Source organism: Semicossyphus pulcher, unplaced genomic scaffold (assembly GCF_022749685.1).
Source record: "Semicossyphus pulcher isolate SPU_LCO1_2020_fin unplaced genomic scaffold, fSemPul1.0.p SCAF_14, whole genome shotgun sequence".
NCBI classification, from domain to species: domain Eukaryota; kingdom Metazoa; phylum Chordata; class Actinopteri; order Labriformes; family Labridae; genus Semicossyphus; species Semicossyphus pulcher.
The window spans coordinates 10369044-10389110 of NW_027211648.1; the positions used below are offsets into that span (position 1 = coordinate 10369044).

The 20067-nt window shown below is 41.0% G+C and overlaps 1 protein-coding gene across 1 annotated transcript; it reads left to right on the forward strand.

Moving 5' to 3' along the window:
- Positions 1–746: 746 nt before the first annotated feature.
- keap1a (kelch-like ECH-associated protein 1a) lies at positions 747–19667 on the forward strand. The gene is made up of 12 exons (XM_069661514.1): positions 747–1020; positions 7664–8539; positions 10489–10688; positions 10886–11042; positions 11150–11242; positions 11474–11620; positions 11756–11862; positions 13425–13554; positions 13804–14000; positions 16439–16644; positions 17458–17634; positions 18850–19667. Exons 2-12 carry the CDS (start codon positions 8327–8329, stop codon positions 19026–19028), a joined length of 1806 nt encoding a protein of 601 aa, XP_069517615.1. The 5' UTR covers positions 747–1020; positions 7664–8326; the 3' UTR covers positions 19029–19667.
- Positions 19668–20067: the final 400 nt, after the last annotated feature.

Genomic DNA, 20067 nt, shown 5'->3' on the forward strand with positions numbered 1-20067 from the left:
TCAGTGGTAGAGTCAGTCGTCTTTCAATCGGAAGGTCGGACCCTACATGTCGAAGTGTAAGACACTGAACCCCAAATTGCTCCTGGTGGCATAGCCAACGGTTATGAATGTAATAACTGATTGACAGTTGGGCACTTTACATAGCAGCCTCTGCCATCAGTGTATGAATGGGTGAATATGTAGTGTAAAAGCAGCTTTGAGTGGTTGTAAAGACTAGAAAAACGCTATATAAGTACAGTCCGTTTATCATTTACCATAATGTTGCTCACCGTCGGCACTATGTTGTGGTGACATGATTCCGCTGCACATGACATATACCCCTTTCCCACTGAAATTGGCGTGTCGACGTGAGTTTTTCAGACCCAGGAAGACCTGCTTATAGATGCCGATTGTCTCTTTTCCCATTGCCAGTGGAGTATACGCCTTTCGGTCTCTTTTTTGCTGCGTCACCGTCTGACGTCACAAACGCGCCAGAGAAAGGGTTAGTAAATGGTTAATATGTTACGGTGGTTAGGTCTTTATTGTATCTATTAGGGCGGGCAGTGAAATTTGGGCACAACTACAAAAAGAACGGCTCTCACCTACGACTCAATTCCCGTATTTCGCACCAAAGAGCCGTTCAAAAGAATCGGATCGTTCGTGAACGTCACAACATTACTGCCCCTGGCCGAGGTTCAGTTTCAGTTTGAGGAATGCTGCTCCTGACTTGTTGCCATGTAGGTCTCTGTACATGCGTATTACCCGCACACTGTTTGCAGTGTACTCGAGAGTTGCAGAGTCATGTTGGTGTAGAAATTCCTCTCCAAACACCACCAGCAGCAGCAGTAACACAGCCTTTGCACTCAGAGCAGCAGCGAGACTCCTGGCTGAGCACATTTAGCCTTTTAACGTGGAGTATGACAGATGTGGTGGTTTCCTGACAGGACGGAAAAGCTTCTGCCAGCGACCGGGAAAACCTCCAGCGGACGACTTAGGTGGAAAAGTGATTTCTGTACGGAGTTTAACTGCTGTCGCTTTTGGGTGAGTGAATTTGCAGCTCTTTCAACGTCAAAAGTGTAGTTTTACACGCTAAATGGACGCGCCCTTGGGGGAAAAAATCACTACAATATTCAAACATGGTTGTCGTCAGCAGCACTCGTGACATTTGTTGTGTAGCTTCTTACCACCTCGCCATGATAGCAGTTTTTCTGTACACGATACGCTGAGATATCCGGTAGTGGTTTTTTTTTTTTAATGTTGTCAACCATTCAGTTTATTTCCTCTGTAGTGCGCAGATTCAGAAAAGGGAATTGAAACTTTTAGTCGTTGTCCTGGTTTGTACTTACACAGAGCGTCAGATGGAGCTACTGTGTGATTGTTGGGCACAGCTTAAGATACTCTGTTATTTGGTATGTAAAAAAAAGTCTCATTTGGCATGTAGTAATCGATTAATCGTTACAAAATGTATAAAATATATTTTTATATTTAGATCTCTAGATATTTCTGAGTGTCAGAAACAAAACCTGAAGATCACTTTGGGGAATTGTGATGGGATTTTATAAACAAGTAGACCTGTGTGAATTAATCATTCAAAAAAGTAATCATGAAGTAATCCTCGGTTGCAGCCCTTGAAGTCCGTTTGAGTTTAAACTTAAAATTATTTTCAATATTGATGAATTTCTAATTAATTAGAATAGTTAAAACACCCAAAATCTTGCTTCAACAATTTCCTTGAGATGACGATAACAACTTCACACGTGTTGTTTCGTCTAATAAAACAATCAGAATATCAACGAGATTTAGTTTACCATCATTTCAACAATTTCACAATAGAGAAACCAGAACAATCACATGTTTGGTGTTTTGATGAACATAAACTGACTTGAATGATTAACTGATTACCAAAATATTTGCAGATCATTTTTCTGTCAATCGACTAGCATAACTAATTCGTCAAATTAACTGGAAAAATAACATTCCTCGTGATCAAGCAAGAGGAGGAAATACCTGTATGTGACCTAAACTGTAGGGAAACCATTTCTTGATTAATTAATAAATCAATTAATCAGCAACTTTTGACAACTGATCAATTGCTTATGTTAACTGGCAGTACCTCCTTCTAGTAAGATGATATATTTTAGGTTTTATGCTGTTGGTCGAACCAAACTAACAATTTTCTGATATTATGCAGAGCAAGCTTTTAACTGATTAATAACAGAAAAAAAGAAGTTGCAGATAAATCAATAATAAGTATAGAAATCATTATTGTATTTTCAGTTTTGGTATTGTTAATTTTGCATTCAGCAGTGAGCAACTGAAACTCTCAATTCTCAAGTGTTACTTTAGGTTACAGTAGTGACCGTGCAGCACTCTGTCGTTTCTTATTTCCCAAAAATCAGCAGATTATCATGTAATATTTCTTAAACATTAGAAGCTTTCAGCTGGTCTCTTACGGCTGTGAAGTGGATGTGTGATGTGTCGTAATAATGCACTTTTGTCAGCATTGACCTCCGACCCCAGTCGGCAGCTGAAAGGTGACACGGCAGAGGAGCTTTTGTCACTGCAGTTACAAAACTCCACCAAAGTCACATGGTCATTACAGCTCAGCAGTTTTACTCATATACATATTTTCAAAGGTTATCTGAGGGCATCTTCGCTAACTATACAATGTACTGTACTATGGTACGGTATATGCTCAGGTTAAAGCTGACTGCACAAAAAGCTGAGCTGTCCTGTCGACCATCTGCCAACAGAAACAGTCTGTAAATGGTTAACCTGTCCTCTCTGTGCCTCTGTTATTTCTCCGTATAAATCGGCAGTAATCTAGGCCTGCGCTTTATGAAAACCAAACAGTGTTGATGCCAAAATCAATTAGTTATACAGGCTGTGTTTGTTTTTCTCAAACGTACACATTTCATTTCATGTTCCTGTTCCCTCCTCTTACTTACAAAAAGCTACGAAGCAATACGTTTGACGAAACCAAACGGTGCTACAACCTGCTGTGTCAGAACTTAGGTCAAACAGACAAAGAAAGAAGAAATAATTGATGATAATAATTGTAATCAAAAAGCTGGTCAGAACCAGGGTTGCAGTGTTCTCACAGTGATCCAGAGGAATACTTTATATAGTAACCAAGCTCTGCACGCTGTGTTTACACAGTATTTTACTATTACCCCCTTAAAGCCAGATCAGGAGAGCAGGCCAGGCTAATATATCCACACACAATGGCCCTTTATGGAAAACTGAGTCGCTCTACTGTATTAAAGAATCTCACTTCCTTTCTGTTACTCCCTCCGTCCACTCCCATAAATGTTCCCTCAATATGGGGTCATTTTACTCTCTCTTCTGGTTTTTCTCTCTCTGCATCGTTTTCTGTCCCTTTCCGTCGTTCACACTTCGGGTCATATGACTGACTGTAGGGTGAGAGGTGAGGGAGCTCGAGGCCGCACAGATTTGATTGTGCAACTCTCGCAAATCTGCGCTCCTCAGACCAAACCAGCACTACTTCTGGTTTTCATTTCGATCTGATGGAAGCTGACAGAAGATAAAAACAAATTATGCTTATAAAATTAACGCCAAACCGCCAGCTGTTGTAAGCACTCAGACTCGTCAGAGTAGTTTTATCACCAGCAGGATCAGGGTTGCTCTTTTTCGTGCTAAAAATAAACTTACTTCTGTTGATTCTGTGTTTTTACACAGATAAATGAACTGTAGCTAACAGGCATCTTTCTCCAACTTGAAAGCTGATTTGTTCTGCCTCAGACTTTGGCAGCGAGCGACACGGTGGAATGTAGAGATTTCATGTTTGCTGGATTTGCAGTTGCTCTTGGTTTGCTACGTTGTGAAAAGAAACAGCTTTTATTACAGAAATTTGAAGCTTAATCTCAAGAATTACACTTGAAAAAAGTATGTAAGTCTTCAAACTTGAAACATTTTTTTTTAAATTGAGAGATTTGTGATTCTTGTTGATCATTACCCCTCTAATCGGGAACCTGTAGCAAAAACATACTATACTTTTTTGTTACTGAGATAAGTCTTAAGCTACTGCATACTTTTACCAGTGTAGTGTGTGTGTGTGTGTGTGTGTGTGCTAGACCCTTTTGACCTCCACATTTCTAGATGCCTTTTGCAGTCCTCTTCAATATAACAGCCAGCCTTTTCTTTTATTTCTAGAGCCCGACTAATACAGGCAGACGGATAATTTCACAGAATTAAAGTGCTGCACAGAAGGGCTAAAGATAGAGTATGCTTGTGTAATGTCTCCGTGTCAGAGCAATTATAATACTTATGGTTATTATTCAACCACAAAACTGCTGCTTAGAAAATATTGCGTCCTCAGATTTTTTAACAGATAACAAATTAAAAATGTTGTGTTTTGTGAAAGGAATAGGTCGGCAGCAAGGTCGTCATACCAGTAAATATGAAGCCACATCCAGGAGATGGTTAGCTTAGCCTAGCATAAATACTGTAGGGAGAAACAGCCTGTTGGTTAATGCTACATTTAAAGTCACTGTTTCCTGGCAAGATTTACATCCACTTTATATCCACAAATTCTCTTTACACTTTGATTTTTGTAGAGATCAATCTAATGAAATATAGCTAAGTGAGGTGATGGTCGATTTTGTAATGTTGGACAGAGATAGAACAGGATTAGATTGTGTGGATATCCTTTTTAGGGAATAAGGGCCCGATCAGACAGAATGCGTTTTAGCAGCTGGGTGCAGCTTTTTTGATCGTTTTCAATGAGGGTGACGCTTTTTGAGCGATTATTTTGCGTTGCTGAGCGCCCCGTGTGTTTCCGCTCTGTGCGCCTCGCGTGTTTCCGCTCTGTGCGCCTCCCGTTTTTTCCGCTCTGAGCGCCACGCGTGTTTCCGCTCTGTGCGCCTCGCGTGTTTCCGCTCTGTGCGCCTTGCGTGTTTCCGCTCTGTGTGCCTCCCGTTTTTTCCGCTCTGAGCGCCACGCGTGTTCCCGCTCTGTGCGCCTCGCGTTTTTGAGGAAACCGTTGAAAAACTTAAACTCAAAGCAGAAAAACACCTGACGCCATTGCCATTTTTTCTCATTGTCCAATCCGATGAAAGGAGAGGCGGTCGTTCTGTCAGTTAACAATATAACGGTTAGGTTAATGACGGCTAATGATTTGGTGGTTGCCTTAATAACAGAAAAAAAAAAAGCGCAGCAAGCTGCTCTTGTAGGCTTCAACAAAAAAGGCAGTGCGGTGCAGCGCTCTGTCTAAGCGGGCCTTAATGTCTGTCGTAGCTCTTTTCTTCTGCTTCGTGTCTTTATGCTAAGCTAAGCCATAGCGTTCAATTATTCCTTCTCAAAACACACATCATAATAATAATAATAACAATACATTTTATTTGTATAGCGCTTTTCATGGTACTCAAAGTCACTTTACATAATTAAAAACAACTAAAGAAACAAAATGAGAACAGAAAAATGAAACACAATAAGAGGAACTGTGAGAAAAAAATCAGCATCAGAGGTTAAAAGCATTTCTTAAAAGGTCTTGATCAGAGATTTGAAGGAGGTCAGGTCAGTGCAGTCTCAGATGTGTTGGGGTAGAGAGCTCCAGAGGGAGGGGGCAGCAATGGAGAATGCTCTGTCACCCCAGGGTCAGTGCTTGGTTCTGAGTGGCAAACATACAACATAGGTTCGAACTATTCGAATATCTATTTTTTGCGCCATATGTCCACAAGAGGACATAGCAATGCAATGACAGACAAACTTGCTTGCGAAGATATATTGATTTAAACATAAACATGTCTTTTAAAAAAAATCAACATATACCTGTCTGTTCTGCTGGGGGTGAGAGTCTCCCTCTCTCCGCCATCATTACCACACGCCACACGGTTGTTGTATCAGCTCGTTTCAGTTACACTAAAGTTAATTATGTACGTATAAAATGAAAGAGGCGTAACCAAGAGAGAGCGTGCAAGGACATATGAGAAGACATCAGACAACTAAATCGAATATTAACTTTAACAATCAAATAAACATTTTTTATTACAATTCGGTCATATTTTTGAATTTAGAAAATTGGTTGACAGCCGTACTAAGCTAACCTTTCCTGTCTGCTACTTTAATGAACCCAAATGAGAATGGTATTTATCTTCCATTTAATTATTTGTACTGTTTCAAAGAACGAAGACGAGCTGACATAGCCGATTTTAATGGTAATTGGACTGCACTGATATAGCGTCACTCAAAGCACTCTACATGTCACATCCACTGATGGCAGAGGCTGCTACATAAAGCACCCAACTGTCAATCAGTACTAATCACATTCACACACCGACATGTAGATTAAGGGAGCTGGGAATCGAACCACCAACCTTCGGAATGAGAGACGAGCGACTCTACCACTGATCCTGCTTCGTTTGGCTCTGAGCTCTAAAATCCAGTATCAGTCAGGCTGTAGTCATTAGTGGACATTTGCCTGAATGCTAACTGCTCAGCGTTCATTTGTACCGAGGGGCTTATTAATTGACAAGAATCTAATGAGACTCTTAATTAGCTCTTTATTGGAGACAGGTGCACCATTTATACCCATATACAGTAATTAGGTTCAGCTCAGTTACAGCTTATGTCGGCTAGAAGTACCTGATAAGAACGATACAATCTTTCAGTGGAACCGTCAAAAGAACGTCTTAATTCACTTACACCCTTTCTTTAATCACACTTTCTCATGGCTTGTTGACAATTAAAGTAGACGCACGTTCCTTGAATTAGGAATGCCAATATAAGATGTGCTTTAACACCTCTCACTGCATGGTTCATTTCACTTTACTGACACATCAGAGGCACGTGATTGTTATTTATGAGTCCTTTTATTAAGTTAGGACAGATCGTCAAACAGGTTCTAGTTTATAGTCAAATTAACTGAGTGATGAGACCGGCCTGCTTAGGGAGTGGTTTTACTACTCGCCCAGACGATAAGTATAAACAAAGAAGTCAATGTGATTCAGGGACACAGTGGAGGAGTTGGTCGGCGACAGCTTCTAGTGTCTGGTAGGAGTTCATTCATGCTTTTTTTGTTGCTTTAAATGGTTTGAGCGTGTGCTCGCTGCTCGTCTTATTAACCCCTCTGTGACTTAGAGTGTGACTGTTAACAGACTTCTGTTTTGTGGCGCTTTTTGAAGAAGCAAGGAAGTTAAAGAGCTAAAGAGCAAAAGCAGCTTTTAAAGGTGTCGCAGCTCTACTTTGATTGTGTATGGATAAAAGGTTTCTGGTACAATAGAATAAATGTTATAAACATACACTCTGTTTGCGTCTTAAAAAAATACCATTTAAAATATCAATATTGTTCAGCCTGTCGGGGTTAGCTTATGTTATTTGTTCCGTTTTAGCCCCCAGACTAAAATATATTTCAGCTCTTTGGAAATTAAACAACATACAAATGGTAGATTAATTAATGAATTAAAGTTGTTCCTTTTTTCGTCCACCAAACTAAAATCAGACACCGTCTCCTTGGGCAAAAGCTGTCGTATAAAGCAGCTCTATTAAATATGTCTTTTCTATTTCAGCTGCAAGGAAGTGAAACTCGACTGTGTCACACTCAAACACTCGCATCTACGTGCACTCGGAAAAAGATGACATCTTCACATGATCCCATAAAATTATTTTCAAACCACTAAAGGTCTTTCATTAATCTAAGCCTTATTTGTACTTTTCTTGTCCGCAGGATAAGCCTCAAGGCGGATCTGGTCAAAGGGATCCCTGCTGGAATACATCACGTTGTGCAGTTACACACTTTTGCCAACCACTTCCTCTTTTCTTGTGGCACGCTTCAGTGCAGATGGATTACTTTTAAAAACCCTGAAACCTGTAAAATCTGGACCAAAAGCAACTTAATGATTATGGGTTGACTTGTGTTTTGGGAACTCCTGATTCAAAAGCATGAAGTCAGCCATGTTGGAGCCTGGATCTGTGGATGAGGGACCAGTCTGCGAGTTACTTTACCCACCGCATTTGTGCAGAAAAACACATGAGGTGAACTTTTTTAAAGTAGCAACTGAGTTTTTCACTGGATTTCTTACTCTGCCTGCTGGCTGTGGCAGGGATAACCAATGGATAGTATCATTACACTGTTCTCACCCCTAAATTAAAGGGGAATGTTGTCCTGCTGAACAGATATTTGTGTTAAATTTGAAGAAAAATGGAGGAACTAAGGACATCTGCTCACTGGAGCCTTCACATTAATGAATCAAAGACCAAAGGAGTTTCCTTTTTCAACATTCTTACCCCAAAGGGATAAGAACCAGACAAACTTTGGATTGTATAAGACTGTAAATCTGAACAGGTAATAACTCAAAGAAATCTGGAATATTCCACTACCTCTCCCAGGATGCATTGCCCTATGAGGAAGAGACGACCGACGCGCGACGCTGATTTCTCGGCTATCGCGGTTCCGTCGATGCACGGCTCTGGGTACCTCGAATACATGGTCGAGACCCACGCTTCAAGATCCCTCAAGGTGATGGAGGAGTTCAGGCAGCAGGAGATGTTGTGTGACCTGGTGTTACACGTCACATACAAGGAAAGGACAGTGGACTTCAAGGTGAGATAACCTCCAAATGAAACCATAACAACACAATTTATGCCAAATATAAGAACTAACAAAGTTTTATCAGAGTATGGAGGCCTGTAAATTGTGGAGCTAACAGAGTAATACCTCACTCCACCCGCAAATGTTGAGGGTTGACCATTGTTAATGTCTGACTCTCAAAAATAGTCATTCTTAATACCACATAATACAAAAACACTGAAGGGTCTCTTTACAATACTCCCAAATGCTAAGTAGCTGTGTGAAAGTCTAACTGTAAATGTAACAGAATATGTACCCGCTAAAAAAGCGAATTGGTATCATTTTAAAGTTACCACAACGTTATCTCTTTATACTAAAAATCCTAACTATACCTACATGTATGTCCTGTACTTTTACACTGTAAATTGGGAATAACATCATTATACATTGGGGGGAAAAAAACGTTTTAAGCATTAACAATGTTTTCAAATGATTAAACTGAGCGTTAAAAGAAATATAAAGCTTTAAACATATCCTATACATTTACACACAGCCTGTAGTCTAAGGCAGTGGTTCTCAACTGGTCTAGCCTCAGGACCCACCACCACCTCCTTAATGACAAATCGCGACCCACATTTCTGAACTTTTTCAACCACTCAAATTTATTTAATAAAAAATGGTGCAGTTTGGACCTGAGATGGCTGCTCCCTTCCACAATTCATTCACTTAGCAGCCTTTTTCCAACAGAAATAAACTAAAAAAGTGCAACATAAATGCAACTACTGTAGGGCTCATCAAAGTTCAAGAATATAAATGTAACTGGGATTACCCAATCAGTGAATGAACGACACTACTACTGCACGTGCGTCATGGGAAACCCATGTCCTTCACAATAAAAGCCACAACTTGCCACAACTTTTTTTTTACCGCCACACATGCACAACCCACTGAAAACAGCTGCGCGACCCACTTTTGGGTCCCGACCCAATAGTTGAGAACCATGGGTCCAAGGCATGCATTTGAGGCTTATATTATGAAGTTAGAAGCATTGTCTCGGAGAAACATCTAAGAATAGCGTTAGCTAGCTAACTTTGTTCACCTTGACTTCAGAATCAGAATCAGTTTTATTGGCCAATGTAAACACACACGAGGAATTTAACTCTGGTATTCCATTACCCTCAATGTACAGACAAACAACTTGACATGCTACCGTTAAAATAAGGACAAGAACACGGACAAGTTAGATAAATAGTAACACAAACACTGGCACGAAAACTTGTTAGCTTGCTAGCTAAAATGCTTCACAAAGTCACAAAGTTTGATGCCGCTACATTAGTGTACAGCACATGACATTAATGATTAAATTAATGTTCACTGTCTGGTCTAGCTTTGTGATGAAAGTTAGCTTTAGCTAAGTAGCTAGCTGAAAAGGCTAATGCTCAGTGCGTTAAAGTACAAGTGTTATCAGTTAGGCTAGTTAGCTACACAGTGCTCCCATTGCTTCAGTATGTTGGTATGTGAGGAAAACTGGATATGGTTTCTCTGGTTCCTCTTTCTTTACTTTTGTAATTTGCAAGTCACTCTTACTGCCAAGTCCTTTTCTGAATTGCTTTGGGAAAAATAGAGAATATACACACTATTGTATTAAAATAATTTGATCGATTCAATAAGATAATTGAAGATACTAAGAGGAATAAACAAAATGTTTTAAATTAAATACTTTTAAAAAATGTATTTAAACCACTAAATGGTGGTAAAGAATACATTTTAAAAACAACCTTTTGCTTTTGAAATAAACTAAATGACAGTTAAAGTCTAAAGTTTTTACTTGTTTACCTCATTTCATAATGATGTTGTTCATGATCAATTATTCACTTACCTTTTACCTTCACTTACCATTGCAGGGGGCTGTTTATCATTGAATCATTGAACAAGTGTAATGAAAGCTGTGTTTCTGTATCATTTCATACATTGTTCCCCAGGTGCACAAGGTGGTCCTGGCCTCCTGTAGCCCCTACTTCAGAGCCATGTTCACCAGCAGCTTCAAAGAGTGTCGAGCTCCGGAGGTGACCCTGCGCGATGTCTGCCCCCAGGTGGTTGGAAGACTTATTGACTTTGCCTACACTGGCCACATCACAGTGGGAGAGAAGTGTGTGCTGCACGTTCTTATGGGTGCCATGAGGTAAACATACAGAATTTAAACTGAAGCACATTTTGTACAAAGGATCAGCCGGAGTAACTCAAAACAGCTGGAACCTAAATTCAGACACAGATTTGTTTTTTTTATTGTGAAACTCTCTTAATCCTTAAGATAATTCAATTTGATTATATATACTTTGTGGAGAGTGTACAGTAAGGGATGGATTTTTTTTCTACAAGGTATCAGATGGAGGATGTGGCCAAGGCATGCTGCGATTTCCTTATTAAGCATCTGGAGCCTGCTAACGTCATCGGCATCGCCCGCTTCGCTGAGGAGATCGGCTGCACAGAGCTGCACCAGCGGAGTCGAGAGTATATCAATACACACTTCAACGAGGTGAGCTGCAGATACTGAAAGCACAAACGAGTTCTACTTTGAAATACAGCCAGGTCAGGTCGACAGTTCTCATGAATGCATTTTTTATTATCGCCCCTTTGCTCCAGGTGACGAAAGAAGATGAGTTCTTCAGCCTCTCTCACTGCCAGCTGCTGGAGCTCATCAGTCAGGACAGTCTCAAGGTGCTCTGTGAGTCTGAGGTGTGTGGCATTCAAATACCTATTTAAACATAACTGACGGGCGTGTAAGGAATATTTTTTATCATTTGATTTGTTAAGTCTGACTCCTAAACGTTTTCAATGTTCTCATACTAATTTCATGTCATGCAAAAAAAGGTTCAACGTCCCCTAAACTGTACAAATACTATGAGTCTAAGAGTGTTTCTATATTTGTGTAACAAACCACTATATGTCTAAATACATCCATGCCAGGTGTATAAGGCCTGTACAGACTGGGTCCGCTGGGATACGGAGGGTAGAGCCCAGTACCTTCATGCCCTCCTGAATGCCGTTCACATCTACGCTCTGCCTCCAAAGTTCCTCAAGAACCAGCTCCTGTCCTGCCCCATCCTCAGCAAGGTGAAGCACAGCCCACCTTTATGTTGCCTTATTAAGGAAATGGAAAACACTAACTTATTTTTTGCCGTTTACATCAGTAAAACCTGTAATTAATGAGAAGACTGTTTTACATGTTTCCCTTTCTTTTAACTCCAGGCCAATTCCTGCAAGGACTTCCTGTCTAAAATCTTCCAGGATATGACACTGAGGAAGCTTCCTCCTGCACCTAACCGAGGGACTCAACTCATCTACGTGGCCGGAGGGTAGATATCTCATTAGTCTTATCACCAACATTGTTCTGCGATTTATGGTTATGGTTGTGAGATGGTTACTGTGTAAGACTTTATCAACACTATTAGACCTATTTCTGATGTAGGTTATCAGTGAGAGATAATGAGAAAACACCTTTTGTTGAATGCATACGTACATATATACATACCGTAAATTCTCAAGGAACAGCAGGTAGTCAAATAAAAGCCGGCTCTCTATAAATAGCCGGGGGCGTGGTCGGCAAGAACAAATAAAGGCCGGCCCCAAACACAGGCCGGGGGAAAAGTAAAATCAAGTCAATTGAATTATTGATGATTTTTATCCTTCTTTTATTTACAAAGATGAGCCAATAATCATACAGTCATGTTACTTCAACAAATCAAGTCTTTGTTGTTGTGGATTACTCATCTAAGTGTTCTAACCGGAGCGGCAATGAACGGCGTCAAGACTTTCGGTTCCGCGTGCTGCATTGTTTACAGAAAAATAACCTGTTTTTCTTGTGATTTACTTTAATTAACCGGTCTTACATTTGCAGAAAATTTCAACATCATGATGCAGATTAGTAAAAAGTCAAAATGAAGCTCTGTCAGGTCTGTCCTCAAGAGGAGAAGACCACTACTTTTAAAATGCTCGTTTGTTGAACGGAGATCGGATCGATCTGATGCATTCGAGGAAGTCGGGAAATCTGAACGGTTTTCGTGACACAGCGTCTGGAGAATTTATCTCAAGTTGAATTTTAGATCTAACTTAGAGCTATAACTGGAAAAGAAAAGGCGCAAACAGAACGGATCAAAGAACAATGAGGCCTCATACCAAAATATGACCACATGTACAGAGGGAATTAGAAATGACAGCCTGTCTTTAGCATAAGCCTGCTTCATATAAAAGCCTGGCCCCCTCTGCAGCCCCGCCCACTGTTTGAGAAAAAAATACGGTACACACATTTTTTTATGTTTTTCTTAAAAAAAGCAGTCGTGTGCCATGTTTTTTGTATCCTGTTGAATTCACCTCATGGATACAGAAATAGTCTGAGTCTGCCACCCAGTGGCTGTAAGGAGGTCACCCACTCTGTCCTCTTACAAAGGTGCCCTGCTCTCTGTGAGGAACCCTCCTATTTTGTTAGCCCTTTGTTTAGAGTGGCACTCTTTATATTGATGTATTATCCTCCGTCATAAAGTAAGGATTAGGTTTATTTTAATGTATACACTACACTGACAATTTATGAGCTATTTTTGGTTATTTGATGGTCGTTGTTTGGGGGGCAGGAGGGTGTTGGGACCTGTAAAAAAAAAGCATAATACAATTAAGTAATTTGGTGTCAGTCTGAAGGTCTAAAAGCACAGCTACAAACAGCCTGTCAGAGCGTTTCTGACATGGAGGGAAGAAGTTTTCTGTTTCACATGAACACATTTGTGCTGCTGAATTTCAAGCCCGACCATCAGCAGATCAAGTCATGTTCCTTCCTGTGTTCTACATCTGTGCTTTTTAAAGAATGCATGTAAAATCAAGAGAACATTTAGTGTAACATACACAACATTTCTTCACCTCTGTTCAGATACCAGCAGCATTCACTGGCCTCCATGGAGGCTTATGATCCCAGGAGGAATGTGTGGCTCAGACTGGCTGCCATGGGGACTCCGTGCAGCGGCCTGGGAGCCTGTGCACTGTTCGGGCTGCTCTACACTGTAGGTTGCACTAGTTATGTCATACAGCCAATGAAATGTCATTATATCAATTATATGTTACTGAACAATGACTAAGACATGTACTGGCACATGTCTGTGCATCTTTAGTGTTTAATTCTTTAATCTTTTTACCCTCTTTTTCTCGCTTGTCTGCGTCTGCCCGTCAGTCGTGGGTGGACTAATGTTTGTTTTCAGCATTTTAAGAGCTCAACATAATCTCCGTTCTAATCTCCCGTCTTGTGAATCCAGGTTGGAGGCAGGAACCTGTCGCTTCAAACCAACACAGAGTCGAGCGCCCTGTGCTGCTACAACCCGATGACCAACCAGTGGAGCCAGCGAGCCCCCCTCAACATCCCCAGGAACAGGGTCGGGGTGGGCGTGGTCGACGGCTGCATCTACGCCGTGGGAGGCTCCCAGGGCTCCACGCATCACAACACGGTGGAGAGGTGAGACAGTTCGGAGGTGTTCATTCAGTGTGTGTGAGGTTTTATTTACTTAACTCGGCACTCGAGGAGTAATTTGATTTTAATGACACCTTATTCACTCGGATGAATTTAATGAGCGCAGATTTCCTCGGCGTATTTACCTGACTGTAAGTATCTATAATGGCACGAGAGGGATGAAATGAAGAGCTGCCATTCAACCTAAAGAGCAGTCAAGAAGTGTGCAGGTATTCCTCTTAGCCTAATTAGACGACAACACACACTCCTTCAAAACATGTTGAAACACACTTCCAAGGAATGTCGATCGAGTTGGGAATACTTTGTTCCCAGTGCGGTCAGGGAGGAGTTTTAATTTGGTTCTAAATCAATTATAAACAAACACCTGAGTCATCTTTTGATGCTAATACCTTTTTTCATTCCACATTTAAAAAAACTTTGTCTCATCCCTTTTTACTTTTAAGGGTATGGATTTCTAAAAAGATGTTATTCACAAGAGAATTGTTGTTGGAAGTCATCAGACGCCACTTGGAAGTCTTTTCATGAGAAGCTGCTAAATATAATGAAAGCTGATGTAACTACTGAAATGGAAATTCAAAGTGAAACCCGTCGGAGGAGATTAGAGGAGTTTACAGTAACAATAATGGGCAGAAACGGCTCTGCTCCTGAGGACGCTTCCCAAATGAATCCACGATTCAACAGGGAGCTCCTATTTGTTTTATTCATTAAAGATTGCCATGCAGTAAACTCAGGGTTTATAGCATCAGCACAGTAAGGTCAGCGTGAGCACAGTGACCTGCGTGACCTCAGCCACCTTCCTATCAGCAGTTTATAGTTGGAATACGCCTTGTGCCAAGAACCTTTCAATAATTAACCAATCAGGGAACATCCAGTCCAGCCTCCTGGAGCATAATTGGCAGGTCATGAAATCAGGTCTTTGTAAAAGCAAATAATGCGAGGTAGAACAACAACAAAGTTACCAGTAGATCATTTTGAGAGGGGAGCTTATTTGCTTTCTTGCCAAGAGTAAGATGAGACAATTGATACCACCATCCGTCTGTTATTATAAGAGATGCTAAACTTAGCTCAGCATAAAAAGCAAGGCTGAAACAGGTAGCCTGACTTGGTCTTAATGTTAGTAATTCACCTGCCAGCACTTCTTGAAGACCCCCTCCAGTGTCTGCTTTTAAACTGCAGTGCACCAAGGACAGGCTGAACAACACCTTTTCAGATTGGCAGGTTTGTGACGTCACAAACCTAAGGAGCCAATCCAGTTAATTGATGGGGTGATGCTACGCATATCATTATGTGTAACCTATGGCAACCACTTCTGTGATGCGTGAGCAGCTGTAACCTTCATCGTAATTTTTGCAAACTCACGACTGACTAGTAACGTTAACGTCACTACTGATTACTACATTTCAAGCGAGTGAAGTTTCAACAAGTTGCCACTAAACGATGGCAGAGACGTGTTTTGTTTTCGCGGTGGAGTTGGTGTTTGGGAATTTGCATAGTGGGCGGAGACTATGCAGATCGGGAATTTTTTAATGAGGGAGGAGGAGGAGATGCCTTGGGAGGATTTTAGAAGGTAATTAAACATATTTTGATGAAAGAAACAGATCAGACACAATTTATTATTTCAAGCAGAGCATTTTAGAGTCTTAAAACATGAGTGGAGCTGCTCTTTGTCTCTTTGTCTCTTTGTCGTATTTTGTTCATTTAATTTGTTCAGACCCAGGTGTAAAAATGTCAGGTTGTGGTTTCACTGCGGGATAATTCACTGCACCTGGCCGAGATATAATCTTGCATAAAACCACAATTTATCATTTTTAAAGCCTGGTTTTTGTGTGGTTTAACAAACAAGACTTTATGTTAATGAGTGTTAGAGTGCTGGTGGGCAGGTATTTTTAACCTTTGGACAGAGAAAAGCAAGTTTCCCACTACTTTCAGTCTGCTAAACTAAGCTAAGCTAAGCTAAGCTAATCACCTCCAGACTATTGCGAGTGTGGAATCAGTCCTCTAATCCAACTCCCACCAAAATAAAGTGAATAAGACATGTACCTCACATATGATTAGATTGATATGACCTTCGACCTTTAAACTTTTTTAAAAATTGTATTATAGACATACAGCGAGAACTTAATATTCAACGTGTTTATGGATATCTGTTGGACTACAGAATCATGTGGACTCTCTGTCTGGTGTTGTGGCCTCTTTGGCTCCAACTAAAGCTTGTCAATAGTTGCCAAACATGGTTCCCAGCTTAACCTAATCCACTTAAAGTTGACCGGCTCGTGTAGATTGAGAAGGTTGCTCACACAGCCACGGCCCTCTGAATCCTTTAAAGTTTGCAGCGCTTATTTGACTGTTTTAATTGAACAATATGAACCATCGCTGGGATATGTCAGCAGCTTATCACTTAATTGACTTTGTTTGTTTTGCAGGTGGGACCCCGAGTCTAATCGCTGGTCCTTTGTTTGCCCGATGTCTGTGTCTCGTCTGGGTGCCGGAGTGGCAGCCTGTGGGGGGGCTCTGTATGTGGTGGGGGGATATGACGGGCAGAACCGCTGGAACACTGCTGAGAAATACCAGCCTGACACTAACACCTGGCAGCAGCTGGCACCCATGAGCACCATACGCAGCGGACTGGGTGAGTTTGTGTATAATTTAAATGTGTGAGTCTTTTTATACTCATATTTACACATAGTATCTTGGAGTGTGCATTCTGCCCTTTTAAAGGAACTCTAATGTCTAATGTTTGGCTACAGCTTTTAGCTAGTTAGCTTAGCTTAGCCTAAAGATTGGAAACAAAGAAAACCACCTAGCCACCCTTTTCCCACCAAAATTAGCTCATTGACGCGGGTTTTTCAGACCCGGGAAGACCTGCTTATAGATGCCGATTGTCTCTTTTCCCATTGCCAGTGAAGTATGCTGCTTTCAGTCTCTTTTCTGCTGCGTCACCGTCTGACGTCACAAATGCGTCAGAGACAGGGTTATTAAACAGTGAGGATGTTAGGGTGGTTAGGTCTTTATTGTATCTATCATTCATTCAGTCTGTTTATTAAACTCGCCGGAGACAAATTTGGAACGATGTTCGAGCGCTGCTCGGACGGAGACAGGCGGCATTTCTAGCTGAGATGACAAGGAGTTGCAGAAGTTACAGACGGAGCATAGCATCACGCCAGAAAGGGGGCGTGTCAACCCAGGTTTTGTGTTCCCATCAATGCTGATTGGAACCAAGGTTATAATTACACGGGGGTGTACTGTTAGTGGGTTTTCTGACCAGTGGGAAACGTGCTTTAGACTGTCTAATCTATCTGTTTAGATAACAAAATCCAACATATCAGCGCAGCTAAAGCTCATGAAAAGTTCCTCCTGCTGTAGCCACAGCACCCCGCCAAGATAGCTCCCCCTGTGATGCAGCTACACATCATATAAATTCACTCTTTGTCTGTCTTTGCAGGATTGGTGTGTGTGAACTCTTACCTGTACGCAGTGGGAGGGTATGATGGGCGGAGCCAGCTGTCTACAGTGGAGCGTTACAACATAGCCAGGAACCAGTGGGAGCCCAGGGCCTCCATGCAGCACTGCCGCAGCGCACATGGAGTCACCGTCCACCAGGGGCGCATCTATATCCTCGGTCAGTCGCATCACAAATCAAAATACGTGAAAGTTCAAAGTTGAGTTGAAGTGAAAAAGAGCAACAAAAAGATGGAAGATGGAAAAACAGAAACCACATTGTTTCATGGTAGTGATGGCAGAATCACAAAATATGTGATACAGTAAATGATCTGTTATTTACACTTATAAGAGAAACATGCTTAGCTTTATATGTACGGAAGCCCTAAGCGGACATGCATCCATACATTTTATTTACTCAGTTTTCCTGTGATAATGAGTAATTTCCGCTTGTTTTCTCAAGAACAAGAAGTCATTATCTCTAACAACGCTGCACCACCATAACATCAGATGATCATACCTCGTATCCCCAGAGTTGCAAAGGCACAAAACAAACATAGAAACAATCTTAACTTAACTCATTACTGTGAGCAAAGGCAGCATGGCATGCAGTGGTCTGTAATATGACAGTGACCAGCCTGTTGTTTTGTTTTCTAGATCGCCAGTTAATTATTCTGTTATTACGAGAAAACCAGCTTTGTTATCTCGAGATAATAAGATAAATTAATACTTTATAATGGGGGGTAAAAACAGCTTTGTTGTCCTGAGATTACAAGAAGAATAATTCAAAATCTTGAGAAAACAACTGGAAATGACTCGTTATCAGTAAATAAAATAGAAATGTATGAATGCATGTCCTCTTAGGGCTTCCGTACATATGTCACTTTTTGACCATAATTCATTTTTTTCATCATTTTTTTCTCATATCTTATAATTCATTTGTTCTGATTTTTTTTTCTCTTTTTGTTTACTATTTTTTCACCTTGTTCGTGATTATTTTATTTTTGCTCGTTGCGTGATGCTTGTTAAGTAATTCCTTGTAATTACCGAGTAATTAGGAGACATTTGGTTAGAAAGTGGCCTGTGAGCCCCCTCTGTTACTACAGTGTGGGCTGTACTGTATTTTATTCCCACTGAGGCTCAGTGACTCAGTGATATTTAATCAAATAAAATGGAGTGTAGTTCAAATGTCAAGAGTTAAACAGACCAGCAGCGGGTAAATAAAATAAATCACTTTAGAACTCAACTGAATATTAATAAGTTACATTTATCTATTTATTAAAAGAAAACAAACTGCTGAAACACAAAATGAATAACTAATAACATCATTTAAGTATTGATTGACACAACAGCTCCCCAATCGCTTCATTAAACTTGTGTCCGTGTGTCCATCCAGGAGGTTTTAACCAGCACGGCTTCCTGTCCAGCGTCGAGTGTTACTGTCCAGAGAGGAACGAATGGACGCTCGTCACAGAAATGCCTGTCGGACGCAGCGGCATGGGCGTCGCTGTTACCATGGAGCCGTGTCCCGGCAGCCTGCCCGAACAAGAGGAGGACGAGGAAGGAGCCACGTAGGACGTGGGCCCGCTCAAGACTCGAATACGGTTGTGAGTGGCGCTGCTTTTCAAGAGAGGGTTAAGTGCATTAAATAAGAAACATTATATGAAAATCCTCGATGGATCTCATTTGTACCGCACCGTGGAGTCCTGCTGGTACACTTTGTAAGGAAACAGTGAAGATGAAGAATTCTACTGGTGGAGCGAGTGACACAAAAAAACAAACTGAGAGCGTGACGGCGACCTCGCAGTGAAAAGGTGCTACAGCTATAAAAACTGGTACTATTTAATTAAATAATTTTATTCCACAATTGTTTTTAAATCTCTCAAGTGTTCAGTTTTATGAAGCGAACTTTGAAAGACCTTCAGTGCCCTCATTGTTCTCCGTGTTGTGCGTCTACCTCTGTCTGCGTCTGGATGAGCACTTTTCTGACATGTTCTCTTTATTTGTGCCAAAAGAGTTTCACACAAAACTGCCAGTTTTTTTTTGTGTCTCTGTGTGTGTGCACTCCCTTTATTTTATTTTGTCTCTTAAAATAAAGTTAATCAAGCCTGTGAACGATACAAAATTAATTCCTGCAGCACATGTTTAATGTTTTATTCACATTTTCTCTTCTTACTGACCTCTTGTGATCTCTGCTACTGGGACGCATCCACTGGTGTTTGTAGTCCCAGTATGTCACGGCATATGCACTGCCACTAGATGGTGGAATAAGTCCAAAAACAGCTGCACACATGAACATAAAAATGTTTTTGTTTTGCCATGTAAAAGCACCCTGAAAGAACTCCAATGACACTGACAGCTTAAAAATAAAGCAAAATAAAAGGGCCCTAAATCTTTCCACATCTTCACACGCATTACCAACACATTCTACATTTGTAATTTGGACGCTATGAGCAGTGATATCCGGTCTGAATGAAGAATATTTGTCCATGTTTGATGGCTCAGAGAGAATAGCAAGATGAGCCTTTATTCGAGCCGCTCTGGAGAGGGTAGTGAAGTCACTACAGCGTTAGTCACCAACTGCAGACGTCACGTGTGTGTTTACTTATCTCTG

Coding starts and splice junctions, on each gene's coding strand:
- keap1a (XM_069661514.1), top strand. CDS start 8,327: ATGCATTGCCCTATGAGGAAGAGACGACCGACGCGCGACGCTGATTTC. Junction 11,043..11,149: donor TCAATACACACTTCAACGAG/GTGAGCTGCAGA, acceptor CCTTTGCTCCAG/GTGACGAAAGAAGATGAGTT. Junction 17,635..18,849: donor GGGGCGCATCTATATCCTCG/GTCAGTCGCATC, acceptor GTGTCCATCCAG/GAGGTTTTAACCAGCACGGC.